At 48.9% G+C, this 10,332-nt stretch overlaps 1 protein-coding gene across 2 annotated transcripts in view; it reads left to right on the top strand.

The window, feature by feature from the left end:
* Positions 1–3,814: 3,814 nt before the first annotated feature.
* CHST11 (carbohydrate sulfotransferase 11) overlaps positions 3,815–10,332 on the top strand; it is a 168,903-nt gene continuing 162,385 nt past the window's right edge. Inside the window, exon 1 of one of the 2 annotated variants that reach the window (XM_055808977.1) lies at positions 3,815–4,077. In XM_055808977.1, coding sequence (XP_055664952.1) covers positions 3,960–4,077 — 118 coding nt within the window. In that variant the 5' untranslated portion in view covers positions 3,815–3,959. The remainder of the gene's footprint in view (positions 4,078–10,332) is intronic. The other variant, XM_055808979.1, reaches the window with a different exon arrangement.

Here is a 10,332-nt window from a genome sequence, read left to right as displayed (position 1 = left end):
TGTGGATTTCTTATTTGCAGGGAAGAGGAAGGGGGCAAGACTTAGCTCCAGAAAGGACTGTGTTTCAGTTTTCAGTGGTGGTGGGTGGCCTTTTATTCATGCATCCAGTGAACTGCTGACTGACAAATCTGTGTAGGTAAAGGAGCTTTGTCCTACTTCCACTGAAATCAGCTGGGGTAGGGATGTACTCAGTGATCTTTTCCAATGGGATCAGAAGCAGTATCGTAAAAGACTGTTACCATATATTAATAACATTGCTAAACACATTTTGACTGAGAGGCAATCCTAGGATGCAGCATGTGGCCTTACAAAGTATGAGGTAGGGTGGGTGCCTGACCATTAATATGGGTCTTTTTTTGTTTGACATCCTACCTTCAGACAGCACAGTTTAGGGCAGCTGGTCAAATGAGAGGTCCACTGACTGGCTGGAATCATTAAAGCAATGCGCTTTTTCCTTAGGGGACCTGGTCTCTTTATGGTATGGCTGTTTTAGGCAGAGGAAGTTAAAAACCATCCCCACAGAATATAACCAGAAAACACATCCAAAAGATTTTTCTGATCCACCTAACTGCTGCACCTTGTGGTGGTAAGAGTCGTGATGGAACTGGAGTCAAAATGGTCTACAGATAGACACAGAGTCTGAAATTTGTTGTTACTGTTTCAAATCCGAAGGCGGCTTACTTGCCTTAAAGCTTGTGCGTATTCCTTCAGTAATAACAGTTGTCCCTCCTTGAAGACATTCCCTGAGTATTTCACTTTCTGTTTTTAAGAGGATAAAGCTAATCAGTATAAACCAAAGTAACTTCTGAGATTCTTTCATTACAGATGAAAAGTTGCACAGACACCTATATGTCTCTCATAGGTGACTATTTTCCAATAGTTTTGTTTCATGTTTGAGTGTGCTCTTCAGTATTAGCCTGCTTGCCATTTTTTGAGAAATTGCACCCTGAGTTTACTACACACTGTATTTCTGTCTGTGCTGTTTTTCAACTGTGGTTTTGTTATTTTTAAAGCTTTATCAATAAATAGTTGTGTGGATGGCTTTGTTTGGTTGGGTTTTTTTTGTAAATCTTTTTTGTTGTACAAAATAATCTACAAAACACTGTCTGGCCTTCTTTTGATGTCACTGGCATCTGGTTCTTAATCTCTTAAGTCTTTTTTTCCAGAAGCCCCTTGGATGAAGAGACTATTTTTATTCAGAGACACTGAATGCTGGTTATTATCATGGGAATGGTAGGTGATCACACCTACAGTACTATCTGGACTCCCTACTGCTCTGCAGCTGCTGAAGTTTCCACCCAGAGGTATGCTTTAGAAGTGCCTGAGCTGTTCATGTACCTGTTCTATAACTTGGCACCCATCTGGAAAGACAGCCGAGTTTCTTTGTGTTCCCTCGATTATGCTCTTTTCTGTAGGAAAAGCAAAGCACAGCTGTCTCAGTCTCTAAAACGCAGGCTACTGCATTTCATTGCCCTGAACTCCCCAGACATTAGAAAGGTTGTCAGTCTGAAATTTGCAGAGATGCTGCAAGCATGCGGGTATGGATGTTAAGTTTGTAATCGCCAGTGTCCATAATGAAGGTATTCCTTTATAATGTTCTTTTAACAGTAAATAGCAACACAGCTGGTGAGTTTCTTCCTGCTGCTTTAAAATGCTCCATCGTTCCATCAGAGGACGACACTCAGAAAGAAAGAGTAACTATTGTGTTAAGGCACACTGAGCGACTGCCCACCTTCTCTAGCAGCGTAAAGCGTTTCTATTCTTGTGTTACTTGACCAAGTATTGACTTCTAAGCTTTTGCCCTCATTCACTGATGTCTAATTCAGATTCCTCGATACAGTCCAGTTCTTTCTGTTAGAATACTGCAGTTGCTATTGTGCTGCAGCGTATGCATTGACAGGTGGAAGCTGAAATGCCAAGCTGTGCTTCTGGTTGACTTTTGTTGACTGACGTAAAGATTTGCAACTTCGACATGTTACACATGAGTACTTCTCTTTATCTAGTGTTTTTCACAGAATTACATTTGAGGTCTGGATTTAAAAGAGAAAAATCAATTTAAAGTTTCCTCTCTGTTAGGAAGACTAGAAAATTGTCACTGCATATCAAAACTGCTTAAAAGAACACCTGAAAAAATCTACAGAAAGTAAGCAAAATATTGTGTAAGACCTTAATGAACAATGGAAATTACTTCTGACAAAAGGGACTCTAGGCCAAGCCTAAATAATCTACTCTGTTACAAATGTCTACCTAATTATTGGTTTCTCCTTGAGGTAAAATCTTTTTAATGGGCTTTTGGAAAATCTAAATGAAAAACCCTGATGACTTTACCTGTTTCTGTCACAATTACCCAGGAAGGAATACTGACACCTTTTGGTTTTGTTGGCTGGGGGTGTGTGTGTGTTTATTTTTAGCTTAAAAACTGTTTTACCCTCCTTGCTTCCCAGCTTTGGGCTGGGTCTGTTTAGCGCTCTTTTCATTTTACAGACCCCTCCCCACAACCACATCGGAAGAACAGACAGAAACCTGAGGGGAAAAAATCCTTTAATGCATGAAGATGGTATCAGCATCAGCAAAATGATTTTCACTTAAAAAAAAAAAAAAAAAAGAAAAGCAACCACAAACCAGTCTTTGGGTGCATCAGAGGAGCGAACAGAACAGTTAACGTAGCACAAGGATAAATGGTGTATCGCCAAGTAAGCCGATTTCATTTCATTCAGCAATTTACTTTTCGACACCCATCGCGCTCTGGGCAAACGGGCAGTCCCAGTTTGGGAGCTCTGCTGTGTGGTCAGTCTCAGAAACCTGGTTCAGGGCTCGGCGGACCCGCAGCGCTCAGCCCCCCCGGCTCACCAGAAGCCCCCGACATCCCACACCCCGATGCACCCGTGGACAAAGCCGATGCCTTTTGTTCAGCGCACTGAGCTCTTCTGCATTCCTCCCACGTAGGCTCTGCATCTCCTCGCCTGTTGTTATCCCCGACTGCCCAGAGGTGGCCTTCGGTGGGGGAACTGTGGGGGAAAGCCTTTTGTTTTCCGCGGGCAAATGAGCAATCAGTGAATTCAGAACACTTGAAGTCTCGCACTCAAGAACAACAAACCCTTTCATTTCTGGCTGCCAGGTGGCACCGGTTTCATCAGCGAGGTTCAGTACCGTTTACACCGGTTAAGGGTATTAACAGCTCCCGGCCGGGACAGTCCAGCACGGACGGAACCGCGACAAGGACGGGCCGTAAAACGCCTTACGGAACTCTACAGCGGGAGGGGACCTGGAGGCGGCACTGCGGGCTGACAGGGACAGGCGGCACACGCTCGGGAAAAGCGGGAGACGAGGCTCTCACACCGGGGGCGCGGGGGATGCCGCCTTCGCGCGGGGCGGCGGCGGGCGGCCCGGGCCGGCCCCGCTCCCGGCCGGCGGGCCCAGCGCCCCCGAGGAGGGACGGAGCGGCCCGCAGCCGGACGGATTCACAGGCAGCAGGGCCGCGCCGCCCGCTCGCCGCCGCCCGCTCGCCGCCACCCGCGGGCAGGGCCGGGGCCGCCCCGGCGACGCCCGTTGGCCCTTGCGGCGCCCGCACGCGCCCGGCACGCCCCGCTCCTCCCCCCGCGGAGCGCGCCCCGCGGCGGCGGCCCCTCGAGGCAGCCCGGCGCGTCCCCGCCCGCTGCCGCCGCCGCCGCCGGGCGGGACCATCTCTCCCCTCGGCGGGGGGGGGGGGCGCGCTCCTCCCCGGCTCCCCGCCTGGCCCGCCTCCCCCCCGCGCCGCGCAGAGCGCCCCTCCGCCTGCCGCGCGGCGTGGTCACGCCCAGCGCAGGCATTAGCGCCCCCCTGTGCGGGGCGCGGGCGCCCGGGCATCCTCCGGCGCGGCGGCGGCGGCGGCTCCTCCTCGGAGCGCCGCGGGCGCGGAGCGGCTCCCAGCGCCAGCCGTGCGCGCTGCGCCGCCGCTCTCTGCGCCGCCGGACAACGCCATGAAGCCGGCGGTGCTGGAAGTAATGAGGATGAACCGGGTGTGCAGGATGGTCCTGGTCACTTCTGTGGGCTCCTTCATACTCGTCATCTTCTATTTCCAAAGTATGTTGCACCCAGGTAGGGCACCGGCACCGCAACCCCACCGGCACCGCGGAGGGCAGCGCCCGGCTCCGCGCCGGCCCCGCTCCCCGCCGGCGCAGGTGGCGGGCGCCCCGGGAGCCCTCGCTGGCTGCCGCCGGCCCCGGCTCTCGCCTCCCGGAGCTGCTGCGGCAGGCGCGGGGCTGGGCGGCGGGCGCAGCGCGCTGCAGCCCCGTCCGGGCCACCGCCCGGGGCAGCCGCGGGGAGGTCGCCTCGCCCCCCGCAGGAAACTTCCCGCGGGAGGAAGGAAAGTTGGGTGGTTTTGCATTTTATTTTATTATCTGTTGCCTTACATCGTGTGTTTGGTGGCAGGGGGACGGCGGCGGGCGGCGAACCTGCCGCGGCAGAGAGCGGCGCTGGGAGCTGCCCGGCCCCTGCGGGTCCCACTGCGCCGAAGGGGGCGACCCCCTGTCCCCGGGGCTGCGGGCACTCGGCTTCGCCGCGGGTCGCGTCTGGGGGCGTCGGGGGCACCGCGGCCGGCCGGGAGCACCCGCCACCGCCGGCGGGCAACTTCGCGCCGGCTCGCCCGAGTTGGCCGGGGCGGCTGCCCGGCCCCGGCCTTCTCTGCCCGTCCCTGCCCGCGGCGGGGCCGCTTCTGCTCGGCCCCGGGGTGATCGGGCGGAGCGCCTGGCCGGGCACGGGCGGCCGCAGGGAGCCCGGCTGCGGGCCGGCGTGCGGCGGAGCCGCCGTTTCTGAGCCAAACTCCGGGCTACCGAGCGCGACTTCAGTTTCCCAGTTTCCAGGCGCGGTGGGCACTGGGGACAGGGCTATGCCGGGGGCAGGGGTACAGGCGGCCGTGGCAGTCGCTCGTGGGGCAGCGGAGCCGCACAGAGGCGGGGCTGGGCCGCGGGGCTTCGCGGTTTTGTCGGGGAGGTTCAGTGCTGCGCGCACGGACCCGCCGCGGGCGGCTCGCTGCCGCATCGGTCTAGCAGGGCTAATAGAAACTAGAAAAAAACCCCGTTTTCATCTGCCTGTCTCGCTTTCCCCCCTTCCTGCCCGAGGCGTGAGGTGGGAGTTGTACTTGCGGTGTCTTTCTGGAGGGACCCGACGGCTGAGCGGGGGCGCCGGGGCTCGGGGACGGGCAGCGCAGCCGCACCGGCGGAGCTCGGTGGCCGGACGCCGCGACCGCGGGCGTAGCTGTAGCAAAAATGGAACGGCAGGTTGTGAAAAAGAGAAAGGGCGTATTCGGTTTGACTTTCCTTTCCCTGCTTGTGGCTACCAAACCGTCGCTGATCAGGAGCGATTTTTCCTTAAAGTTTTTGGAGTCAGATGGGAGAGGCTCAGTCCGCTGATAGGATTAGGAATCAGTAGGTCTGCTGTTCTGTGGTGAAGCCAAGTCCCGCTTGGCGTTTTTCTATCGGTTGTCTGCTCCTCCAAATTTGGTATCATTTGCTTGATGAATGTGTTCTCGTATGGTGCCCATCTGTGTTAATACCTGCCAACTCCTTGGAAAAATTAGCGTATTTTTTCTTTCCTGCCGCATCTGCTCCATGCTTACTGGTTTCACAAGGAGTGTTGAGCCCTTAGCAGACCCTAGGAAGGCTTTACTTCAGGGCTCCGATGCACCGTACACTGCTTCACCAACTTAATAAAAGTATATTTTCACTGGTTGGGTTCCACAGCTAATACAGTTCGCACACACATTCAGAAAATTCAGCCAAGAGTTATTATTTCCCCTTGTTTCAGATGAATTATACTGCTAGAACACAAACTCAGCATGTGGTAGGTGAGAGATTAAATTGAATATTTTTCTACAAATTTTTGAATGTAGAAAAATTGCCTTTCAAGAATTCTCAGTGCGCTTCATAGCGAACTGCTGGAGATCATGGCTCTGTATTCGTGCTATTGTGAAACTATAAATAGGTCGAGATTTTAGTATAAATGAGAAGATTTACCATAAACTCTGAGGAGGGAGTGCGATGCTGTGAAACCACTGGGAGGACAATCCGCACCCATTTTCTGTTTTATACATATTTAGGTTAGCGTAAGTGGAGTAGATATAGAAATAAATGCAATCACAACCTGTCTGTTTTACTGTACCTTCTTGATCATAACCACTTCTGCTTTTTTGTGGGGGCTCTTTCTTTAGTGGAAACTGCTAGAAACCTATCAAACTCTAATCTAGACCCACATAGAGTGTGGCTGTTTGGTTTACAAGTGGTTTGTAAGGCTTGAACAGCTATTTTCACCAGATAGCTGTTGTGTGATTATGTGTGTTACCATCTTGGTGGTGCAAGTGTAGATTAATGTGGAGTTCTTGAAGGGTCAGGGGAGGGGGAGGCAGTACACATGCCAATGTACTATACATCAGCAGATCATTTTGAGGCTTTATAGCCTTATTTTAAGATACATTAATAACCCTTCTTGATGTATGTCTAAATTCACTGGAGCTGGACCCTGGGCAGTGTATATGCCGGGTGGAATGGGACTGGAGGTATTAAGAGCTTTCAGAATCTTGTATGATGCCGTTCTTGTGGAGGGTGTTCAACATCGTAGCTGGTGTCTGCTGGCGTATGTGTCTCTGGACTGCTGCTGGAAGGAGCAGTCTCTCATAACGTGGCTTGCGACCTGTCAGTCTTGGTAGCTTACCACGCTCTCTAAGGTAGGCACTTTGCAATCAGAGTGAGCTGAAAAATTCCCACCCAAACCTTTTGGATGGAAAACAAGGTTTTCAGTTAAGTTCCTCACAGGAAGCGTCAGCTCCTTATTCAAAATCTGGCAATTTTGTCACACACACACAAGTTCTCTTGGTGAATTTCAGGACACTGCCTACAGAGCTTTCCAAACAACTTTTAAGTGTGAGACAGTGAAGGTGAAAGATGCTAGAAGGCCACCAAATGATGAGTCTAGCACCCCTCAGGGACAAGACAGCTCTTCATCTGTTAGATGGGCATTTTCTGTTTTTGGAGGTCTGAATGTGGATCTCTTGATCCATTTGAGAAACACAAGAGAAACACAAATTTCTGCTGACAATTTTTTTTTTTTCCTTTCGGATAAATAAATAGGAAAATGTCATAGTTAACAGAAGCCTTTCTTAAAGACAAAAACGGTAAAAAAAACACCCGAAGCCTGAAGCAGTGAAGGCGAGCTTAGCCTTATCCTCGCAAAGGAATGTGATATTGTGTCTGTTGTGCTGTATCTCAAATGTCAGCATATTGGAAGGAGGTCAGGTGCTTTTTACTCTTTGTTCTTTTTGGCTCCATACCTGTCCTTTGTGGGGGAGCCAGTGGTAAACGTGCTGTCCAGTTAATACACCTCTGCATTGTCTGAATTTTGGCAGAGATGGCCCATGTGCTGGGGAAACCCTCCCAAATGACGTTCCCTGAACAGTTGTTGGTGGAGGAAGGTGGAATGGTGCTGCTCTCCACTGCTCAGGAGCACTGCGAAGGAAACTTTGGAGATTATCCTGGCTTTTGTGGCTTATCTGTGGGTTTGGGGGACTGTTCCTGAAGGAAATGACAGCAGGGACTCTGGTGTGTTTTCCTGTTGCATGTCTAGCCTTTTCTGAATAGAAAAAAAACATTCTGCGGTGTTTGCTATAGCTGGATATATAGCAATATGTGACTGACTTCCCCAGCTCTTTGCTTAGAATAACTTCCCCCTTCACTCTCCTGCCATATGCTATCTGGATAACTGAGTGCAAGCTGATTATTGCCTCATGCTCCTGGATCTTCTGCATGTGTATGATGGGTCAGTCTTTGGGGTTTATATGACAGCCCATCATAGTTTTATCTGCTGACTCTCCTATGAAATCAGTTTGCTCACAAGTCCTTAGCTTACACTTTCCTGGATATGTTTGCTTTTTTTCTGTAGGCACCCCAGCTGCAGTGAGCAGGGGGATTGTGTGTGGGTAAGTTAGGCTAGGTGGGGGTCATACTGGTGCTGTTCTCCTTCAGGATGAAAAATACCACACAAAGGTAGAAAAAATAATACTGTCTTTATCTTACCTGAGACAGCTTTATGAAAATAACTTATTCTAAACCTGATTTCTGCTTCCCCCCAATGTTTTTGCTCTGGTTTTAATCTCCAGATTTAGACTTCTGTTTTTCTATGGATGCTAACAAAGGTTAGACCCTCGGACTTGACTCCTGTCCATGGTCTTCTCAGTTACATGTGCAGCACTGTATGACTGACAGCTGCTTGTTCCTACAGAAGGCTGATGTCTACCTTTGCTCAAATGTCAGAACAACTTGAATGGCATGGGGTTTTTTCCTTATATCTGAGGACAAATCACATGAGGTTTTTTCCTTGTGTCTGAAGACAAGCTCAGCATTGGTTTTGATGGAAGATTCTGTTTGAAAATCAATGCAGCAGTCTCCCATCTTGCAATTGATCCTTGCTTTCTCCCCTGCTTATAAAGGGGAATGAGATCTGCAAAGCAGTGGGTGTGTGGCATTCCTTTGATGGACCCTGTATACTGGTTTTAAATTATTCTGTTTGGGATACAGAGAAATGGAGTTCATTTGTCAGCCACGAGAGTCTGGCCCTCATTTAATTGCATGCAGTGATATCCATCCCCCAGTCTCGGGCAGAAGCCCTGCCGTGTGCCTGCGAGGGGGCTGTGCTGTATCTTTTTGTTGGTGTCCCTATAAGCTTTTCACTGATTTCCGTGGGACTGCGTCATCAGTGTGAGCAAATTAACTCTGGTCCCTCTTCTCAAAGGTACTGGTAGTCTGGAACTGCTTTAAGTTGAGGGTTAAACTGCTGCTTGTATAGTCTGAAAATCTTCCTGGTTAGTGAATATTAAGCTTATTGAAAGAGCAGCTTTTTCTATTGCAGTACATATGAGTCTAGCTTTTTGCAGCAACTGCTCGCTGACCTTAAGAAATAAGAATCTCTCTTTCTGAGTGTGTTCAAGCAAAAATTACCTGGCACTGCCCACATTGATGTCTTAATAAATTTTAATTTATCAGAATATTTATTACTCCACAGTTGCTATTTCTATGATGTAGAGTTTTATAAGCTTTTACATTATTTTTTTTTTGTTATTGTAAATCAATATTGGGAAACTATTGCTGACTTTCATAGCATTGATAGTCTGTATTCACAGCTGTAAAAGTGTCATGACTTGGCTGAAGTCTAACTTTATCAGAGGTAAAGTCAATGTGAATGGAAACTTTATTTTTCCTTTAGGAAAAACAAAAAATGTAGAGCAGAAGTCCCCAGTGCTTTTTCTGAACAAATTTATACAGTTGATCAAGTGCAACTGGTATGTCAATTTTATCTCTTTATAGGATGAGCATATTTCTGAATTCTTAAATTATTTCCATTACTTCTCAGAAGCGATAAGTATTTTATCTTGTACTGTACCATGTAACTAAATCTAAAAGTGGTTCAGAGAATTGGAAGAAATTAGATCCATGTTACAGTAGTGTTGTCTTTGGGAAGAGTATTTTGTTTGATGCTGTTGCGAGACGTACTGTATCAAATCCTGCCTGACAAAGCTGCAGCAGTTGTCCTTGTGTGAATGTCATTCCAGCAGTTTTTTCCTCTCAAGCCTTTTGGTCTGATGCATATGTATTATGTATCAACTCTAAGGTGATCCTGAGGGAGTTAAGGACTGGGTTGGGTAACACAAGGGTTTGAATCTGATGGCTTTTCTTGTAGATTGTTTGTGTTGTTCAAGGCCAATGTTTGAGTTCTGTTTGTGACTTGTCTAAGTGTCAACATATATAAAATCACACGTGGGTGAAGGGCCCGGTTCAAGTCAATGAAAAGAGTGGGTGGTTTTCCCCTTCACATTAAGGAAATAAAATTAAGTTCAGGAACTTTGTACTTGTGTAGCTCTGGCGTGTCCAGGATAAAGATGAAGAGATGTCTGTGGTGGGTCATTTAGATTCAGCAGCCACCTACTATATTACAAGGATAATGTTTCAAAGCACGTTCGTGTTTTGTTGGATGTTCCTGTTCCCTGTGGAGCCCATTCACGTAAGATCTTTGTGCACAAGGTAGCTATTTGTCCTTACAGTCGCAATTCAAACTGTAGAGTTCAGTTAATTCCTCATTATTTGTGTTTTAGTATCCAGGTTATAGATAGCGTCCTTTTGTTATGGGCAGAATGCTTGCATGTGACAAAGTGGTGTTTCTGGCACAAGCCTTGTGCTCTAACTAGAGATGAGACCACCAGAGACTGCAGCGAACCAATGAGAAAATTCAGTTCCTAATTATCTCTGGCTCATGCCTTCAGACAGAGGGATTTTCTTGGACTCCAATTTTGTGAATGCAGTCAGCAGA

Source organism: Falco peregrinus, chromosome 6 (genome assembly GCF_023634155.1).
Source record: "Falco peregrinus isolate bFalPer1 chromosome 6, bFalPer1.pri, whole genome shotgun sequence".
NCBI lineage: Eukaryota > Metazoa > Chordata > Aves > Falconiformes > Falconidae > Falco > Falco peregrinus.
The sequence above is the reverse complement of the archived record's forward strand: the minus strand, read 5'-3'. Positions and strand labels throughout refer to the sequence as shown.